Raw genomic sequence first — 22,280 nt, 5'->3', positions numbered from 1 at the left:
ATTCAAAATGGCAATACTAATGATCTTTCAGAAATTAGGAATTATTACACTGAAGTTAATGACTGGATTTCCTTCATTTGCAAACAGTCAAGTAAATACAGTTTCAGGTTTAGGAAGAACAATTTAGTGTAGAACCAAAAGATAAAATAGCAATCGGATACTAAGCTTGTTTAGTCAAAGAAATAGATCACTCAGTACACTATGAAATGTTTTAGAGGCAACATGAATTCTTATCTGTTTTATGTATTAAATGTAATACTACCTGAAGGAGCAGGGGTGAATTAAAGAAACTTTGTTTTTCAAGCCTGTGAGTCAGTGATTTATCTTCAGTTTAAATCAGAAGGTATAGATCTCAAACAAGTAACCTGGTGCTGCCAGGAAAGGAGCCACTTTCTAATCACGTTAAGAAACTTAGTGGTGAGGAAGAATATACATTCCAGGGCTCATGAACTGGATCCCTACAGGGGCCCAGGGGTATCATGAAGGAGGGATGCTCACAGCTTAGTATAATGAATTATGGAACTTGTGGTGTATTAGAAAGAGTGTGACCCATGTAAACGAACAACCACTGCTGACTCTGACCAGTGTTTCTCATATCATAATGTGCCTATATTGTCAGATCTTTGGTTCTATCACACACACACACACAAAAGAGAAACTGGAAACTAGAATCTTAGGTGACATTTTTTTTTTAAACGTCAAAATGCTCACATTTATCAAAGTAGTACTAAACAGGCAAAGCAATGTACCCATGTGGGCTGTAAGGTAGAAACTTTTGGTTTGCCCTTTAGGTCACTAGTTAACCACCATGTTAGTTAAACAAGCAAATGAAGCAGAGTTGATTGAACTCTAAAGCTTAGGAGAATGAATCTACCAGACATTTTTTTTGTAAGGCTTAAATAAGGTCCCTTCCAGCTCTGTGAATCTTTTGACCTACTGTTTCTTCTTCTCTGCTGTCAATAATGCATTACAGGTGGCAGGAATTTAAAGGAATTACTTATTTCTCTTAGCAATGTAATTTTCTTTAGTAAAACCCCATCAAATACTTAGATTTAAAATAGTCTGTTGCTTCACAAAACCCCATCAAATACTTAGATTTAGAATAGTTTGTTGCTTCACTGAAGATACTGCCGATGCTGTTAGACTTTTAGAAATGCACTTATACACGGCACAGACCTGTCACTTTGGATCTTTGAACTAACATTTGTAACCCTAGCTGCATGAGGCATGCTTGACTCAAAAGCCTACTTACACTTTTACCACTTGGTGTGACATATTTTATTTCTCTTTTATAAAATATTTTAAAAATAGCCCACCTCCACCTGAGTAATAACAGCTGGGTTTCTGAAGTTCCCTTCCTTTTAGACAGGAGAATATGCCACAGATGAAGAGGAGGACGACGTAGGGCCTGTTCTTCCTGGAGGCGACATGGCCATCGAAGTCTTCGAGCTGCCTGAGAACGAGGACGTGTTTTCCCCCTCAGACCTGGATACAAGCAAGCTCAGTCACAAGTTCAAAGAGGTAAGTTGCCAATCTGCAAAATATTTTTCTCTACCTGTCCATTTCATTATTAAGTATATACTTTTGTTAGAAAAATATATTAAGAATAGTCGGTTTTCAAAAGAATGCCTTTCAATTACAGATTGTCCAGAATCTCATTGAATTTCAAGGCAAAAGTTAAGTAGATCTCATTATACAGTCATTAATTTAAATGCATTAAATTAATACAATCATTATTTGTCATGGTGACAGTTGCTAACTTGTCTGTTCCATAATTTCAAGCTACAGCTTTAATTTGCATTTTTTTGTGATAAGTTCAGGTTGTATGTTTAAAGCTTTATGAAAGTTTCGGGAGCTGGTTTCCTCAAAGGCAGTGATTGCTAAAAAGGATTTTTTTCCCCCCCTAAACTAGACAAGATTCCAGCAGGGATTAGATGGTATTCCCAAGTGGCTTAATTGAAGAAAGTTCAATTTCTTGAAAAAGTTCAAGGAAAAAAAAACACTTTTTTTTTAAACTTTTGATTTTATCTTAGAATATGGTTGAATGAGTTAACAGAACTACCAAGTGATACTACAGCACACAGGGACCAGCAGCAGCAGAAGCTGACACCATCTGTTGACTTAATAGGTGAAGAGGGAAAGAGATAACCTTTGTTTGAAGGCAGGCCATTCACCATCTGCAGCTTTGTAAGATGCAGCCACTGCTAAAAACGACAACTTTGGAGTGAGGGTGATAACATACCAAGACCCTCCTCTCCTCTGGCTGATGCCCCCCATCAGTCTAATCCAGGTAGGATAGCCTGGGCAATTCAGTCCTGAGGCAGGAGCTGTCAGAAATGGGCCAGGATCCCGAGGGAGTGAAGGGAATGTAGATAACCACAAAACTCTTCCTCCAGATTAACTTCTCAGAACCTCAACATGTAAAATAGAAACAGTGATGAATGTGTCCCCAGGCATTTCACTCTCTGTTGTTTTGTGGAACTTCCTCCATTGTTGAAAACAAATATGTCATTATTTACAACCTCCCTGCAATAAATAACTCTGAAGCACTGAGGCTTGAAAACCACTGTTCTGTGGTTACAAGTCTCTTAGGGACTTGACCCCACTTGGAAAGCATATTTTCCTTTTCAAGAAAAACAAGGTTGATAATTGCAGATTTCTAATATCTAATTTTGATGTGTTAGGAACAGGGACTTAAAAATTTATTTGTTTGTTTGTTTATAGCTGTGCTGGGTCTTCGTTGCTGCACGCAGGCTTTTTGGCAAGGGGGGCTACTCTCTCATGAGGATGCGTGAGCTTCTCATTGCAATGGCTCCTCTTGTTACAGAGCAGGGCTTTAGGGCTCCTGGGCTCAGTAGTTGCTGCTCTTGGGCTTAGTTGCTCCACAGCATGTGGGATCTTCTGGGACCAGGGATGGAACAGGCCTCCTGTGCATTGCAAGGCAGATTCTCAACCGCTGGAACACCAGGGAAGCCCAACAGAGAAATTTATATGTTCTCATGTTATACCTAAGACATCTAGTATATTGACTTACCTTTTTAATTCCTCATGACAAATTTGTGAGGCCAGTATCAAAGTGAATGTACTTTTCAAATATAAGTTTTTATTAAATAAAACAACTTACGTTCATTATAGGGTTTTGGAAAGTACAGATTTGTATAAATGCCCCCCAAATCATTCATGATCCCAATATTGTGGTATTTGATATTATAGGATATATACTATGTTAAACTCCTGCTCTTGATACTAAAAACTGTATTTTTAGGATCTTCCCATGTCATCAAATATTTTTCCAAAAATGATGCTTATTTACTGTTTATCTTATGGATCTTATATGATTTACTTCACCCCTTGTTTTAGAACAGTTCCTCTGTTTCCAGTTCTTTTAAAATTATTAAAAATAATATTGTAACAAATATTACATTTTCCTTAGGATAATTTCTTACAGTGGTATTACTAGATTACAGAATATGAGTATTTGAGGGACTTGTACTTAGTACCAATTTGCCAATGAATGTGTTTAGAATGCCCATTTCTCTTTCACATATTATTATTAGTCAGATTGAACCATTTTCATTTATATAGTTCACAGAGTCATTCAAGCAGAATACATGGGTTTTCCAGACAATGTATGACTATTCCTAGTTCTAAATCAGACGCAAACATCTTGGTGACAATGAAGTACACTATTATCTAATGATCAGAATTCTCTTACAGTGGAATAGCAATTCCTGTCTTCGGACCATTTCTTATAAAGGCTTTCTAGATTAACTGATATCTTCAAAGAACAATGCAGAGAAGTGCCCAAGTGGAAGTGGTATAATCCGTTCCTGCTCAGCTCTGATGTGGCCTAGAATTACATATTATCTGGAGAGCAGATGAACTGTCTGTTCTTTAAACAGTCTTCCTTGAATATTGTAGCTCTCAATCTGACTTTGAGGCAGTGAGAACAAGGTTGTGCTCCTTGGGAAAAGTCTATTGTGTAACTTCCATGTTGCCAGGTGAGCATGATCCCTGCTCTTTGGAAGATAATTGAGCTGGAATTAGAATACATGTTTTTTGTTTTTTTTTTTTTTTAATGGAAGTTAAGAGCTTAAAAAGCAGAAATAGTAAATAAAGGTTATAGCCTTCATTTTCTGAATTGAGCCAAGTACTCAATATTGCATAAATATTGTTTGAAATGGACTCCATAGTGCAGATAGCTACATGATCTAGACTGGGGGTCAGTAAACTATGGCCCATTGGCCAAATCTGATCCACTGCTTTTTTTTATAAATAAAGTTTTATTCAAACACAGCCATAGACATTCATTTATATGTTGTTATTTATTATTGTCTATTTGTTTGTGGCAGTTTTCATTCTACAGCAGTAAAGCTAACTAATTGCACGGAAACCATATAATCTCTAAATCCTAAAGTGCTATTTGCACTGTTAGAGAAAATGATTGCCTACATTGGTGTAGGCTGCTCTGTGATCTGGAACCATTCTTTGTAACATGGCTGATTTAGTTTTAGCCTGGGTGACCAAATCTGCATTTTTAATTTTGGCTTTTAAGAATTGAACGTTTGTCACCACCTCTAAAACAGGCAAATACTGTGTCATTTCACTTAAAGTCCTTTTATTCTCTTTTGTTTTATATTTAACATATGAATATGTTCATTTGTTCAGGGGTTTACCACAGAGTGTCAGCTGCCTGGCTCTCTGTCACAGGATTGGTGTCCTGTACACTGCCACTGCCACAGCTTTAAACTTCTCTATGTGATTAACATAACATGCCCAAAATTATGCACAGAATCTGGGGTGGAGGTGGAGAGTCATTTTGTGTTGGAGTCTGTAAAAAAAAAACTCATATTACAGAAAGAGTTCTCTTAATTATATTATTTCAACCAAAAGTATACATTATACTGTTTGGGCAAAGTGCATCATACTAACATTCTTGCAATCATTCCTCTTTTTAGCCTATTAAATGTCTTGTAACTGAACTCTAACCTCCTCTATTTTCTGTTGAATATTTTATCCATAGTTCTTGGATATACTTAGTGGTTAAATATTTGGTGAATGAACGATATCAAACAAACTAGAATTTGTTGTATAATACAAGACAGCTATTTAATTTCCCAAACAGTTGACGAGGGGGCTAGCACAATTTATTAAATGTTCCTTTAACCGTTTCCTTCTGGTTGGAAGGCCAGCATTATTATCTGCAGTATTTGTCTTTACACTCTGGACTGCCTTTGACCTTCATATTCTGTTTCATTTTCTCATTAATCTTTGGTGCAGTAATGTTAGAATATATATAAAACATTAATGAAATAAATCAGATCCACCTAACACTTCTCTTCAAAAATTCCTTTGCTTTTCAAGTTATTCAAGAAAACATTTGAATCATTTTAACTCCCTTGAAGAAACTTCTTTGCATTTTTTATTGTAATTTCGTTAAGCTAGTAAATTAACTTGCAAAAAACTGGCATTTTTATCACATTGACTCTTTTAATCCAAGTTCATGGAACATATCTGTTTAATTAAAGTCTCTTTCTGATCCTCCCTCAAATTTTATAGTCCCCTCTATTATGTAAGTGTCACCTGTAAGTAATAGAAAGTCTTAACCAGAGTGGATTAATCAAAAGCTGCCACAAAGGGAGGTTATATTAGCTCCAATATAAGTAAAGAAGTCTTCATTATTTTTCTATTTTCAGAAATGACTTTTATAAAAGAGACTTAATGACTTTCATAAGATCAAAATTTGTGTTCCCTGAAAGTTTGTTATTACTCAGCTATAAAACCATATGTGCATTTGCGGAGGAAGATTTTTAGAATACATTTTATAATAGCTATTACTCTTTTCAAGTTTTTCTTGGGCCAACTTTGGTATTTTGTATTTCTCAAGAAATTCATATATTTCCTCTAGGTATTCATATCTATTAACTTATATTTTTATAATATGGCTTTAAAATAGTGAAATCTTTAGTAGCTGTAACTAGTTACCTTTTTTATTCTTTTTTTGCTTTGAAAATGCTCAATTTTTTCTTAGTTTTTTTCTAGAATTTATCTGTCAAGTTAGCTTTACATTTCCATTTTTTATTTTTAAATTTAAAAATACTTATTTTTTCCTACCAATATCTTTATTTTTTCTCACCAATATCTTTATTTTTTCTCCTGTTTTATTTTTTGATATTTATCAGTTGCATTCAATACATTTATTTTTCTGATAACCCTTATATTTTGATAAGTATATTTAAAGCTATAATTTTTTCCCTGAATATTGCTTTAGCTATATGCAACTTTTCTCTTTAACACAAGAATTATTTACGGGTATATTTTACTTTCCACACCTATATACTTTATTTTGCTATCCTTTTGTTATTGAGTTCTGATTTTATGACACTATTCAGAAAAAATATTCTGTATAGTATCTATTTTGAATTTTCAAGATTTCTTTTGTAGCTTAATTCATAAATAGTTGTATTTAAATATTTCTTATGTATGTAAACATCACACATATCCTGTACTTTGATATGAAATTTATATAAGCATTAAATTTATATCGATAAGATTAATAATACAAACATACAAATGTCTTCTCTGTAGCGTGGCTTAGATTTTGTGGTTTGATGTACCAATTGTGAAAAGTATAAGTTAAAATCATCAGCTACAGTTTCTTTCTTCCTATAATTATAGCAGTTACAGTTTTATATATTTAAAGGCAATGCCAGAGAATGCTTAAACTACCACACAATTGCACTCATCTCACACACTAGTAAAGTAATGCTCAAAATTCTCCAAGCCAGGCTTCAACAATATCTGAACCGAGAACTTCCAGATGTTCAAGCTGGTTTTAGAAAAGGCAGAGGAACCAGAGATCAAATTGCCAATATCCGCTGGATCATCAAAAAAGCAAGAGAGTTCCAGAAAAACATCTATTTCTGCTTTATTGACTATGCCAAAGCCTTTGACTCTGTGGATCACAATAAACTTTGGAAAATTCTTCAAGAGATGGGCATACCAGACCACCTGACCTGCCTCTTGAGAAATCTGTATGCAGGTTACGAAACAACAGTTAGAACTGGACATGGAACAACAGACTGGTTCCAAATACGAAAAGGAGTACATCAAGGCTGTATATTGTCACCCTGCTTATTTAACTTATATGCAGAGTACATCATGAGAAACACTGGGCTGGAAGAAGCACAAGCTGGAATCAAGATTGCCGGGAGAAATATCAATAACCTCAGATATGCAGATGACACCACCCTTATGGCAGAAAGTGAAGAGGAACTAAAAAGCCTCTTGATGAAAGTGAAAGAAGAGAGTGAAAAAGTTGGCTTAAAGCTCAACATTCAGAAAACGAAGATCATGGCATCTGGTCCCATCACTTCATGGCAAATAGATGGGAAACAGTGGAAACAGTGTTAGACTTTATTTTGGGGGGCTCCAAAATCACTGCAGATGGTAACTGCAGCCATGAAATTAAATGATGCTTACTCCTTGGAAGAAAAGTTATGACCAACCTAGACAGCATATTGAAAAGCAGAGACATTACTTTGCCAACAAAGGTCCTTCTAGTCAAGGCTATGGTTTTTCCAGTGGTCATGTATGGATGTGAGAGTTGGACTGTGAAGAAAGCTGAGTGCTGAAGAATTGATGCTTTTGAACTGTGATGTTGAAGACTCATGAGAGTCCTTTGGACTGAAAGGAGATCTAACCAGTCCATTCTAAAGGAGATCAGCCCTGGGATTTCTTTGGAGGGAATGATGCTGAAGCTGAAACTCTAGTACTTTGGCCACCTCATGCGAAGAGTTGACTCATTGGAAAAGACTCTGATGCTGGGAGGGATTGGGGGCACGAGGAAGAAGGGACGATAGAGGATGAGATGGCTGGATGGAATCACCGACTCGATGGACGTGAGTTTGAGTGAACTCCCGGAGATGGTTTTGGACAGGTGGGCCTGGCATACTGCGATTCAAGGGGTCACAAAGAGTCAGACAGGACTGAGCGACTGAACTGAACTGAACATATATGTTCAGGATTATTGCAACTTTTCAATTTATTGTAATATCTCTCGTTTTCTAATGACACATTTTACTACAAATTCTGTTTTGTTTGTAAAAATTCAGCACTGCCTTTCTTTGGCTTCATATTTGCTGCAGAGTATCTATTTCTTCCATCTCTTTATTTTCAACCCTTCTGTGTACTTTTCACAACTGTGTTTCCTTTAGTCAACATATTCCTAAATCTTACTGTTATTCTACTCTAGGAGTCTCTGTCAGGTAATTGGTCAGTTTACCCCATTTATATTTAATTATTTTACTATTAGAACTTACATCTACATCTACCACCTGATTTCATAATTTCCATGCTTCTTTTTGTTTTGTTTTTATCTTTTTTACCTGCTTGCTGTTAGATATATCACTTTTTCATCTGCTGCTTAACAGTTACACATGTTTATTCTCTTCTCTAACAGTTACTCTCAAGTAGCTTTGACTCCGTCTTAGGATATTTTCACCCAGCAACATGAAAGGCAGACCAGCAGCTATGTCTTCACCATTTAACCAAATAATAGCCTTCACATACATTCATCCACCTCTCCTCCCCTCTAATACTGACACAAGAGTAATGATTAGCTGGTTTTAACATTTTAATTCACCACCTCTTCCCCTAAAAGTGTTGTTGCACAGGCTAATTTTTTTGACCTAGCACTGCATACTGTAAAAGAAAAATCTAACAACAACAGCCATTTGGATACTTGTATTACTTTAACTTTGTACTTTAAATTTTTCATCACAATTTCTTAAAGTGGGTCTCCTTTCTTTTTTCCTAATCTGTTTTCCTGTTCTGTGTTTGTGTTTATGTTTTCAATTTGGTCTGTGAATATTTTCTTCAGGTTTTGAATTTTTTTCAGTTTCTGTTTCCTTAGAAACACTGTCTCTAGTATTATCTTTTTAGCTTTCTTTTCTTCTCTGTTTTTTCCCACGCCTGAGATTGTCCTCAAACGTGTCCTCTCACATCAGTGTTTCACCTCTCTGTAGCATTAAGTATGCTTTGACTTCAAGTTTCTGTATGCTTTTTTAGCGCTTCTAACAACTTAATTCTTTTCATACATTTTAGTTTCCGTGTTCTCCATTCATTTTTCATGCCTCTTTACTTTCTCTTCATCCTGGTATTCCGTAGAGTTACCTTAAAATATCTTTTTATTTATGGGATACATTATTTTCACAGGTTTACTTATTTGAATTTTCAAGTTGATATTTTCTTTTCCCTGATCTGAAGAATTTAGTAATAGGCTTAGTTTTGCCTTTTTCTCATCTATTTATCTTCAATGAGGCACAAACCATTTTTGTATCCAGTGTTAATCAGGAATTTTTCACTTTTTGAAACCACAAAGCCCGTTGCTGGACCTCCGTCAGGAGGACATGTCTGTGTGCCTAGTTCCCAGCCTGGTTGCTGCTTTCTGGCAGCCTCTCATCTAAAGCAGTTCTCTGTACTAATGTGCGATGTCCAGATCTCACCATGCAGCTCTGTAAGTTAAAGAAAGAAAAGCTATTCCTCGCTCTCAAAGCACTTACTGGGACTGTCCTTGTCCATATTGCTGCACGTTGGAGTCTGGAGCTGTATGTATGCAACGTGCCACTGTCAGCCACCTTCCTGAATTCTTTTTCTCATGTAGCAGTTGCTTTCTGAATGAACACAGGAGGCGGAGAGTGAGAGAGCCTGGTGTGAAGGCACTCCAGGAGAGACAGTAGAGTTTGCCTTCTTCCTCATTGATAAACTTGGTGTCTCACGCTGTTGGTGAGAGAGGCACAAGGCACCTCCCTGTCTTTGGAGTGAAGATAGTGAAGCTTGGATAGATTTTTCTTAATTCAGCTTCATGACTCACATTCTAGTAACAGTTGTTTTTAGTTTCAGTATCAGTTTGGTTGTGAGTTTTTCTTTTCTAATATGATTTCACTGGATATGTATTGGAAAGTAGGAAGAGGCTGAATCAGAAACTGCTGGCCAGGTGCCTGGTCAGTGGACTGTCAGCGCTTCCCAACACCATTCCTTCTTGAGAGTCATAAGTATTAGCTCCCAGGAAAAACAGTTCTGCATTTATCTGGAGGGAAAAAATGGAGTCTAAAAAATATGTTATTTTGCCTAATTAAGTCATAGAAAATCTATGAAAAGTAATTTAGAAAAAGTTATTAATGCATTAGATAATAAAGTTACCTTTATGGAACTGTCCATTAATATGTCAAGAAGGTAAAACATTGTTATGTACTTAACAATAAACAGGTATTTATTTTAAAAGGAACTGTAATTATAGGCCGTCACCTACATCCAGCACCATCCCCATGAATAACCAGTTTATGAGTCACTTAGAGAGTGACTTGGTGGACTGTGTCACTCTATGCTGCATATACTGCAATTAGTGTTGCCATTCAAATTAGGTTATGACAGCATTCAATCAGCTGATTTCAACTAGTTTTGCATAGTCTATTCCCTGAGTGTTCTTCTATGTAAATGTAAAGATAGGTACCATTTATAAACCTTTGAGCAGAAATTGTAAAGAAATATAGCCTAGCTTAATTTTAATGGCACCAAATACAGGCAAGAGCAGCCCTGATTTCTTCTTTTCTAGAACTTAAGCTATCATGGGTAAGACAGACTGCAATCACATGATCACAGATATAATTGTAAGAATTCTGATTTCAATGCTGAAACCACTGCATAAAGTTGTATGCAAATATCAGTTATTATTTTGCCCTTGTAAGAACGAGCTTCCCAGGTGGCTTAGTTGTAAAGAATTGGCCTGCTAATGCAGGAGACTTGGGAGACACCGGTTGGGAGACATAGGTCGGGAGTATCCCCTGGAGTAGAAAATGGCAACCCACTCCTGTATTCTCGCCTAAGAATCCCATGGACAGAGGAGCCTGGGCGGGGGCGGCGGGAGGAGGGTCACAAAGTTCATGGGATCACAGAAAGTCGGACTGAGCACACATACCACCACCACCAAAATAAGAACAGAGGATGTAAAATCTCCAGTACTAGAGAGCTCTTAAAATATTTCCTGCAAAGATAACATATTTCCTTTTTAGAGAAAAAATGATTTACGTGCCTGTACAAGATAAGTAAAGAATGCAGAAGTTCAGTCTTATAATGTTTATGCATAAAAATGTTTCTGTTTCCTGTGCAGTTATATTTGGATATATTAATTCAGTGATATGAGTACATGTTCTGTATTCATCTTTTTGAAAGAAATAAACAGAAAATAAACACAGCAGGTATACCCGCAGAATGTTACATGAGAGCTGCTGTTCTTTGTAAGAGTGCATGTGTTTATTTGTACTGTAATCCTGGGGTGGATATCGATGGTATTCATGTTCAAGAGGACAGAAAAGATGAAAGACATTGGCCTTATAGACATTGACCTGCAGTCCTTAACTTTTTCTTTTTCTTTATATCCTCTCTTCCCAAGTCGTCTCTCCAAACCTATATTCTCTGAAGTTCTAAAAGTTCCAAAAGGTATTTCAGGTTCTGTGTCTATTAAGCAGTTATGTAGACCCTGCTCCCTGCAGCCAGCTGTTGTCTGCAAACCCTTATACTTGTACTTTGGAAAGGCTATTAAACGTGGAAGGAGAACTGCTTTAGAACAAGAAAATTCAATTTGGTATGCACTGTGCTTCTTGTTTCAAGTCACTGTACCTCTTTGAAAAGCAGTTTCGTCTTCCTCATGAAACGGAGGTATCCCAGCCCCCCACTGTTGCCCACTTTGCCTGGGAGGCAAGGGTCCAAGTTTGGAGATATGAGACATAGGCCAAAGCCGCAGGTCATCCGAAGTTCCTGAGTTTTTCTCATGCATCTGGAAACTTCTTTCAGGAGGTGGTATTTATTACTCTCCTCGAAGTAAGTGTTTCAAAGGTAGATTCTGTGTAGCGCTCATGTATCCTCAGTGACTAGCACAGCGTCTGGCACATAGTCTCATTCAGTAAATGCAGGTTGAATAATGCCTGAGAAATTTCTAAGTTCAGTGACTAAAAGCAAATGATTGAACACCATGTTGTACGTAGTATGAGAATACTCAGACCCCGGAAGTGACTCATGGTTTCCAGGTGGAATCTTACCTTCTTCCCTGAGAGGTGACAGTGATCACACATGCCTCAGCGTTTCCATGATGATCAGATGAAAAGTGTGTCCAAAGCTGGTTCCGATGAGGTACAGAGGAAGGGAGGAACGGAGTAGGTGCAGTCAGACCTGGGATAGTTTCCTCTCCACCACCCGCTTCTGCTGGGAACTTGAAGAGCCCATGTAACTTCTCTGAGCCTCTTTGCCTGTCTGAACAGTGAGGTTAACAGTGCCTGTCCTACCTCCCTCACAGATCCATTCGCAGTGAGGAAGGAGGACATAACAAAAGGGAAAGGATGCTACAAATGTAAGAAATTTGGAGCTAGCAGAAAGGACTATGGACTGGAATTTATAAAACTTGGCTTTGATACTTATTAGCTCTGCAGCTTAAGCTACTGAAACACAGTTTCTTCCTATATAAAATGAAAAAGTTCAGTTTATTTTTAATGCTTTTCCTTTTAATAGTGGTGGATTTCTAGACATTGTGTTAAGGTGCATGGGGGATTAAAATAATTACATAATAATTACATATCTATCATTTTAGGCTGTATTAGTATTAGGGAAGCCTTGCACTAAAACTTTTGTCCATCTTCTGAATAACGTCTGAATTTACAGACCTCGTTCTGCTTTCCTATAGCTAAAGGACTGGGCTGTACCGAGTAACAAACACTCTAAGCTTTTATCAGTGTTCTCACCTTGCTGCTTTATGAGTTCAGTTCTCTTCTGTCATCTGTTTCGGTGAGATGGGAGGGGTAGGATAACTGAAAATCAGCCTGGCTGTTTCACAGTTTCCCCTTGGTTTGTCCCACATGTCACTTGATTAATCCAGCGTATGCATTCCTAGGAATGAAAATGCTGGCGTGGGATGAGTTTCTCCACTCTGCAACCATGACAGTCACCTCCAGGGTCTTCATTTCGTAAAACGTCACACCTGTAGTACTTGCAGAGGCTGTGGTGGTCTTCCCATCCTGCCCTCTCATTTTGCATATTGGAAACTGGGGCCCAGAGCTGTAGCTTGCTACAGAACATGGTAATTTGAACAAAGAAAATCCAAAGTCCTAACACATTGTATTGCAATATAATTGGTTACCCTACAGGGAGTTAACCGCTGAGAAAATAAAATACGGCACTTGCTGATAGTTGCAGCATTCATCATAAAATCTGCTCTTGATTTCTTGCTACTCTTCAACTAGAACTAGAGGAGTTGGTTTTATTTCAGGTGCAACATTTTACAGCATTTAGGACTTTTATCTAAGAAGCAGAGTTGGAGTCATCGTATTTTAGTCCTTTAAATCATCCTTTCTTAGTCTTGGCTGACTAAGAGTACTTGCCCCTCGGGACTGTGGAGTGCAGAAGCCCCTGGGAACGGAGAGGGTGAAAGGAGCCACAGCCGCATAGGCAAGACTGCAAGGGCAACCGCGCCGAAAGCAGGAGAGTGAAATGAGCGAGCAGGGCAGAATCAGATGTAAAAGTTTCAGGGTCACCCCACAGGAGCAGGAGCAGAGATGCAGCTTTGTAGCCCACAGAGACTTAAACCTCGAACGAGACCTGAGAGCATCACGGAAGGGGAATTTTATAAGGAACTTGGGACTCTCCGTTTCTGGGCTCTTATTCATCAGCATCTAACCCTGGATTCTAACTTCTTTCCCTCTTCATCCTTCCCATACGTCCCTAGTGGTCAGGCAAAAACCAAGGAAATTAAGATTACAAACCAGAGAGAGGGCTGAGGTTTGTGAGGTGGTGTGATCTCCAAAGGTTCACATTTCTGTCTTTTCATTAGCTATCTTTCTGATAAGAAAACCTTAGACTTATTTGATTACGGTTATATGGGAAGATTACAGGTCCCTCTGTATAATCCTAAATTCAAAATGCTCTGAAAAGATTATTTTAAAATAATTTTGTAGCAGACGGTAGTAAATCTGACCAAAATTGATAGGCTACTATTTACAGTCTTTATGTACCTCACTTAGTCACAATATTCACATGTTTGGTGGCAAAGATATTCATGTATTTATTTGATTATAAAGCACCTCCACAGACCCTGCTGTGGGCAGTCAGCAATTTATGGAAAATGCATCTTACTAAGTTTCTGAAATTGGAAGAACTCTGAATTCCAAAAACATCTGCCTCCAAGCATTTTAGAAAAGTGATTTCCAACCTAGAAATTGTTTTCCATAATTTTTTTTTTTTTTTATTCCTTAAAGAGTGATTGTTTCCTTCATTTTTCTTCCTTTACAAAGAAAGCAAAGTGGGGGGAAGGGAGAAGCAAAACAAATCTAAATGGTGGCTCTAGAGAGAATCAACCGCAGCTGAAGCTTTGGAGGGTCCAGGCCCTCAGTATGAGTAAATGACTTAAAGGATGGACATCTAGATCTGTACTTTTACCTGCAATGTAAAAAGGAAATTACACATCTTGTCGCCGACCTGCATCGTCCTCTTCAGCTTTGCAGCCGCAGCCCGAGCTGTAAAAGAGCTGCTAAGCTAAAATGCGTGCCACTCGCGGAACCACAGCGCCGCCTTCCTTCCAGATTTGGAATCGAAGCTTCCCACTGCCCGTCTGCCTGCTGAAGCTGTTCAGTCCTCAAGACCGCAAGGAAACAATTCCTTGACACTCAAATCACAAAGGAAGAGCTGCAAGGAGGGCAGGAAAATGTGTTTCCTTCTCTTTGGTCCCTGAGCAATTAAATTCATAACCTAATCTGATGTTAGGGAGCGTGGACCATAAACCCTGTGTTTAATTAGTTCGCACCTAGAGAGTCATTTTACACACTAGACATTTTAATTTACAACCTGCTGCACCGTAGCATTTTCCTAGCCCTTCAGCTATATAATAAGGTATTCTGCCAGCTGCTAAGGCTTTAAAAATGTAGAAAAATATAGATACGCTTAGTTCAGATTTTTTTCCTTTCTTTTCCATTTTCAGTTGCAAATCAAACATGCAGTTACAGAAGCAGAGATTCAAAAATTGAAGACCAAGGTAAGCAGCAATACATGGTGTTTGAATTGTACTTTCTAAACTCCAGATGCTATGAATAAATTCAACCCAAGCACTAAATGCTTTGTTTGTGTACATTTAGAAGAACACAAATGAGAGATTCGTTCCCACTGTTAGTGGGAAAACCTAACAGTGCACACCCTTAGGGGGTCAGCACCCCTCTGAAAATAGCACAGGATTTTAAAATTACATATTTGCATATTTGCACCTATGTGGCCAATTCCCTCTGAACTTTCTCAAGAAGTAAATGTTTATAATAGTTCAAGCATTCAAACTACATTTTGACCACTAATCCTTAAGCACAAGCTGTTATACTGTATCTCTTTCTCTTTTATTTTATTTTAAATAAATATAATCATTTTATTTATTTTTAGCTTACCAGAAATAATGTATTTTTATTAACATAGCACATTAATTAGGTTTCATAAAGAAAAATTCAAATTTCTAGTAATGAAATACTGTGAAATTTAATTAATATATGAATAATTTATTTTAGGTTCCAGATGCTACCAGAAATCTTTAGACAAGTTTAGTTCATGTCATTTAAATTTGTGGGAAAAAACAGGTCTTGATAAAAGGAGTATATATTTTTAGTTTATATATGAAATAATGCAAAGTTCAAAAGGGCATTTTTAATTGGTAAATTATAAGGTAAGTTTCAGTTTCTTGAACTGTGTCTAGTTTTATCAAATATGTAGTCTCAAAGATTTTAAAATATCTTTTGAATTACTTTAAAAACACAGTTAATGTTTTTTTTTATGGTCTTCTAATAATTGAGACATAATTCCTCCCACACCACTAATAGTCCGTTTCCCTGTTCACAGTATATACACTTGTTTTGTTTTTTCCATGTGTTTTAAATGGAGATAAATTAGCAAGGCTATTTTAGGTAAATGGTATTTTCAGCTAATAACTCTGTAGTTCTTTAGTCAAAACATGTCTATACATCATTCATGGTTTCAGCCAAGCTCTGTGAATAATAATTTTTAAATTAGTAGAGATTGGTAAATAAGCAACTTGAACACAAAACACTGCTTAATAAAAGGTGCAGGTAAAAACCCAGTCCTGTTTTAAATTTCTATTGTTTCTTGGCATAGAATGGAAGAATAGAAGATTTTTAATTGTTGGGTTACAGTTGGGGGAAAAAGATTGCCCTCTGATTGCAAGTGCTTTAACAAGGCTTATGTGTTAGGTATTTAATTTAGAAAAATCTATAAATGAGTATTTTTTTTTCAAAATTATATTGGCTGTGCCAACATTCTATTACCTATGCTAATATCCACAGATTAACTTGCTTTACTGTTATTCTTTATATCCATGTTGATAATAGAATTCCTAATTTTGAAATGGTTCTGACTACTTTACTTTGCAATCTGTTTTGCCAATGTACTTAGTTTAAAATACATATAAAAACATATGTATATTTCCATTTGCCGAATGCTGTGCGATTTTGGAATGTTTCAGATTTTGAAAATTGATATTAATAGCTTGTAATGACTCTGCATTCTTTTAAACTATACCAGAGGCACGTGAAATGGATGCAGCACTAGTGTAAAGGTTAGATGGCTAGTGTCAATAAATGACCTTTGATCCCTTACCTAAGAGATCAGTCTTGAATTTCCGTAGAAATGAGGGATTTGGACCAGGGTCTTATCTGTTCCTAAACTTGCTGGAAAGCAGAAACCAGAGGAAGCTGCCTTTCTTTTCCATCAGAGAGACTTAAATTAGTTCAGGAATAATTTATATTTTTACTTACACTGTCATTTATACTTTTATGCAAATTGGCATTTATCCGGCTTTAGAAACTCAGAACAATGTCAGCAAAATAATGAGCTACAGACTGTTTTCATGAGTCAGTTGAAATAAAGTATGTGATAATATCGTCAAAAGGGATTAAGACAAAGTAAAAATAACTTTTATCAGACTATTATCCCCAAGGAGCTTTTCCAAGCATGCTGATGTGATATATCACAGTTCTCTTTTACATATAACAATTTAGTCTTAGAAGACTTCAGTTACTTGTCCGAGGTTTAAAGGCCAGTGTTGGCAGAGCTGGAATTCAAATCTAAACTATATGACTCCAGGGTCTGCCTCTTAATCATTGGCCATACTGTGCTCTGCCCCTCTCCTTCCCAGCTTGCCGTCTCCCCACTCCTTTTTTAGTTAACATTTTACATATAATTGTATGTTTTAAAAACAACTCTAAAAGCATGTTGAAGTTCATTGGATAGAATCAGTCAAATTCTAAAACATTTTTTACTGCTTGGAGAATTTCATACGCTGCATGGTATGCTCTGGAAAGATCCTGGGAGTTGGAAACAGATCCATGTTTTATCATTTATCAGATGTGTGACATTGGACAACCATTTCACTTTTCAAGGCTTCTGTTTTATAATCTCTATAATAATGAAAATCATACTTGCTCTTCTCATTTCAATGTATTTCATGATTGAGTATATGTAATAATGGAATTTATTCTAAAATATGCTGTAAAAGTATGAGAGATGTTTGCTATAAAAGTACCCAGAAATATCCTTGGTTTGACATTTGCTTTGTCCAGCTGCAAGCTGCAGAAAATGAGAAAGTGAGGTGGGAACTAGAAAAAACTCAACTTCAACAGAATATAGAAGAGAATAAAGAAAGAATGATGAAGTTGGAGAGCTACTGGATTGAGGCCCAAACATTATGCCACACAGTGAACGAGCACCTCAAAGAGACTCAAAGCCAGTATCAGGCCTTGGAAAAGAAGTACAACAAGGCAAAGAAACTGATCAAGGATTTTCAACAAAAGTAAGCAGCTTCTAATGATGTAACGATTTTTGTGTGCATCTAAAGAAGTCTTATATCCAGTAGTTTTGTAGTATCTAGTGGAAAAGAAAAGATGACCTCAGAGTCATCCCTTTAAGGAGCATACTTAAAATAATAAATAGACAGTACGTTTTAGAAATCTCTTACATCAGTGTTTCATGTGTTGATTGTATTTTGTTTCTTCTATAATTTTTTGGCAACTTCCTGTTTTGTTCTTGTTTTTGCTGTTGGTTAATCATTTATTGTAACTGTTAAAGCATTTGAACCTCTGTCCTTTTGAAACGTATGTAATTTAGAAGCAGGAAGCCAAGTTGAAGTCATGCAAAATGACTGTTGGATATGGTGCGTTCAGAGCAGCAACTGGGGCCTTCTGTTTCTGTTCTTAGAATCAGTTAACTAAAGAATTTTCCCACTACAGATAGTGGAAATATTGACTGACAAGACCCCTTGCCCTGTTACTTTCCTTTCCTTGTGAGAGAATCACAAGGTCCTTGGTTCACTACAGTGAGAGACCATCACCACACTTGGCTTTTAAATTTCAACACCTATTTTCAAGCTAATGCTGCTTTGCTTCCATCTGTTGGATCTTGGTGTAATTTCAGGGAGACTAGGAAGATTCTTACCATATTTTTTCATCAGTTACTTAGAAAGTAACTCTAGTGTCCCTTCTGGCCTTGCCTGTCAAGCCTTAAAAGCCAAGCATATATGTAAGATTCATGGTATCTGTTATTTCCTATCATGGAAACAATGGTTTTAATGTTTAAAAGGTATTGCTATAAAAGTATCTTAAAAAGGAAGCAGTTTTTCTTACAACTGTGAATTCAATACATCTCTATTTTAATTCTTATTAAAAGTATTCCTAACTCTTATTTCATGTAATAATTTTATAATAAATTCTACCACATTTGATATTTCTCCTTGTCCTCATGATATCCTTAGATGTGTAGTGACAGCTTCCCCTCTGTGTTTCTGGCCCATTCAGCCTATTGTCATTTCTAAGAAGCAGTCTTATAATAATTATATTTTAAAAACTCTTACCATCCATTCCATCAGTTTACTAGGTAAATGACTTTATAAATGTGGAATTATTTCTACTGAACATGTAATTATCTCCACTAAATTACCAAGGTGGGTCATTAGTTCAGTAGCTTCTATCCAAGTATGAACAGGTGCTCCAGAATCAGGAGCTACAAATGAAAAGCTCAGTAAGCAGAATCAAAGCATTTTTATTTACCTTGTATATCTTTAAAACATTTTATTTGCTTTTATTACTAGATACCTTTTCTCTGTGAGTGAGTTTTATTTATTTAAATAGCTGTCTAGTTACTTATTTCACTGTGTGGCTCATTGCTTCAGATAAGAATTTTTGTATTTCCTCATCTATTGAGTATTTGATGCACTGAGATCTATTATTTTCTCCTTAAGAGAACTTGATTTCATCAAAAGACAGGAAGCAGAAAGAAAGAAAATAGAAGATTTGGAGAAAGCTCATCTCGTGGAAGTTCAAGGCTTGCAAGTGCGGGTGAGTCCTGTGCACAGAGCCACTGAATGACAGAATAGCCAGACAGAGCTTAACTCGAAAAGACACACGCACCCCTGTGTCCATGTCAGGACGACTCACTGCAGACACTAAGACACGGAGACAGCCTAGCGTCTGTCACAGATGAATGGGTAAAGAAGATACGGTGCATTTATGCAGTGGAATAGTACTCAACCGTTAAAAAGAATGAAATGATGCCATTCTCAGCAACATGGATGGACCTACAGATTCTCACACTAAGCAAAATAAGTCAGAAAGACAAAGACGAAACCATATGATATCACTCACGTGGAATCTAAAATACTACCAAAATGAACATGTCTATGAAATAAAAAAAGACTTACAGACATAGAGAACAGGCTTGTGGTTGCTAAGGGGAGGTGATGAAAAGACTGGGAATTTGGGATTAGCAGATGCAGACTATTATGCATAGGTTGGATAGGGAGCTATACTCAATATTCTGTGATAAATCATAGACTATGATAAAAAGATAAATCATAGAATTTATCTTTGTGACCCCGTACACTGGAGTCCACCAGATTCTTCTCTCCATGGGATTTTCCAGGCAAGAATACCGGATTGGGTTGCCATTTCCTTCTCAATGGGATTTTCCTGACCCAGGGATCAAACCTGAGTCTCTTGCATTGCAGGTGGATTCTTTGCCAACTGAGCTACCAGGGAAGCCCATGATAAATCATAGTGGAAAAGAATATATATATACACACACATGTGTGCATGTATATATACATATATATATAAAACTGAGTCACTTTGCTCTACAGCAGAATTTAACACAATATTGTAAATCAACTACCTTTTAATAAAATTAAAGAAAAAGAATAATAGGGTAGTTTTGCCTAGTGCTTGGAGAAGAGTGCTGGTTTATGGTTTCATGAGTGTATTGGTTTTTTTTTCTTCTCTCTTAGATTAGAGATTTGGAAACTGAGGTGTTCAGGCTACTGAAGCAAAATGGGACTCAAGTTAACAACAACAACAATATCTTTGAGAGAAGGACATCTCTTGGTGAGGTCTCTAAAGGAGATACCTTGGAGAACTTGGATATCAAGCAGACATCTTGTCAAGATGGCCTAAGTCAAGGTTTGTTCAACCTAACCATAAAAATGGTTTTTAATGACTGTAAAATGTGGCCTTACATTCTTCTTTGTTTTACTCAGAGATTTAAAAGGTGCAAAAGCTTTCCTGCTTTGGGAAAGAAGAAAGGGCTTATCAAAATAGTAACCTATCATTTTGCTCTTGTTTTATCAAAAATAAATCTTTGAAGTAAAAAAAACAACAAAATTTCAAGTTTGACAAGCCAGATACTAATTTTAAACCACATAAACTTGATACGCTTAATGAACTGCCGTAAACTGATAGTTTATCCCATCTAGGGTGAGTTACTACTTAAGGATTATGATTTTTTAGTCCCTAGAATGAAGATCTTTTTCATAACATCAGAAGGCTGACTGCCCACTTCCATCATTTAGAATTCATTGAGTTAAGAAGTTCTGTATAGTTTTCTGCTTTTACCTTGATGACTTGTATATATGTCTCATTCTTTCCTGTCGAAGACCAAATCAGACCAAAACACTAGAAACATTTCCTATTAATAAAGGAAATGGTCTTTGTTCATATACCAACCATAAATGAATCACTTATTTTCTTCCCCCAGCGCACCTGTACATGGATTGCGTGTATAAGAATGTGAATGCTTTAATATGTGTAGTATATTTATAAATTTAAAAATGTGTTAAGAATTTATTAACATGAATACATAGGAAGACATACAACTTTCAATTTCATCTCTTAAAATTTCTACCTAGTGGACGTTAGAAAGAGTGAAAATAAAAGAATGTCATGCCGTAGCATTGTCAGGAAGGGACTGACAACTCACAAGCAGTGGTTTGACATGCAGTAAAACTGAGGTCACTGATGAGCTGTGTGATTCTCTGATGCCCTTTCACACATATTACAATGTCTCCAGGGAGATTTTCTGGATAAGCAAGTGTTAATATCATATCATTAACTTTCAGAACTAAACTCTTAGCTGTTAAAAATGAAAGTATTGGAAATTTTCATTTAAAATCGAAGTAATATTTAGAGATTTGAGTCTCTTCACTAAGTTTACATCCATTTGCTGTGTTTTCCCTTACTATGACATAGTCTGTAAATAATGCCTCCCAGTGGTGAAAGAAAAGTGTTTCGCACCAACATTACCACTAACTGAAGAAGTGTGTGACTTCGGGAAGGTCATTCAACTTCTCTAGGCTGGTTTTTTTTTACTATGCATAATATAAAAATAGCAACACTTCTTTCTTCTCCCCCCTAAACAGTGTTTGAGACGAAAAAAGAAATTTTATTAGAGCATTATAGAGTTACAATTTTTTATCTGGAACTCTGTAAGCTGATTTTCTTAAAAAATGGAAATCAAATCAGTGTGTTTTTTCCCACTTTTTTGAATATTTTAATTCTTCAGATTCACTGTAGTTTTTATAATAAGTATATATTCCTGCTGTGCCATACACAAAATATTATCAGTAACCAGTGACTTTGCAACGTCTGATTCATTTCTTTTAGTTCAGAAATCAGTATCTTGTCAAACATATAATTAACAGTATTTATTAAATTATATGACTACAGAAGATCAACATACTTTATTGTTAATATGTTGATTTGGATCAGAACCTTACATTTCTTTAGAATCTTACGTTTCTTCTTTTTCTTCTATCCTACACCCTCCATTTTGCCACATAATTATCAGTTTCCCTAGCAACACTGTCGGTTCCCGGTGAAATGCAGAGACTACTAATTCTCCCTGAAACCAATTCGTGCTTGTGC

General features: G+C 36.5%; 1 protein-coding gene across 11 annotated transcripts in view; it reads left to right on the top strand.

The window, feature by feature from the left end:
- Nucleotides 1–22,280, top strand: part of PPP1R9A (protein phosphatase 1 regulatory subunit 9A) — a 347,199-nt gene that overhangs the window by 266,725 nt on the left and 58,194 nt on the right. For all 11 annotated transcript variants that reach the window (XM_027540128.1, XM_027540136.1, XM_027540135.1 and 8 more), the window contains 5 exons: nt 1,366–1,521; nt 15,023–15,076; nt 17,655–17,884; nt 19,328–19,424; nt 20,369–20,540. In XM_027540128.1, the coding sequence (XP_027395929.1) occupies nt 1,366–1,521; nt 15,023–15,076; nt 17,655–17,884; nt 19,328–19,424; nt 20,369–20,540 (709 nt within the window). The remainder of the gene's footprint in view (nt 1–1,365; nt 1,522–15,022; nt 15,077–17,654; nt 17,885–19,327; nt 19,425–20,368; nt 20,541–22,280) is intronic.

The sequence above is a fragment of the Bos indicus x Bos taurus genome, chromosome 4, assembly GCF_003369695.1.
Source record: "Bos indicus x Bos taurus breed Angus x Brahman F1 hybrid chromosome 4, Bos_hybrid_MaternalHap_v2.0, whole genome shotgun sequence".
Lineage (NCBI taxonomy): Eukaryota > Metazoa > Chordata > Mammalia > Artiodactyla > Bovidae > Bos > Bos indicus x Bos taurus.
This window is presented reverse-complemented; position numbering and strand designations above follow the sequence as displayed.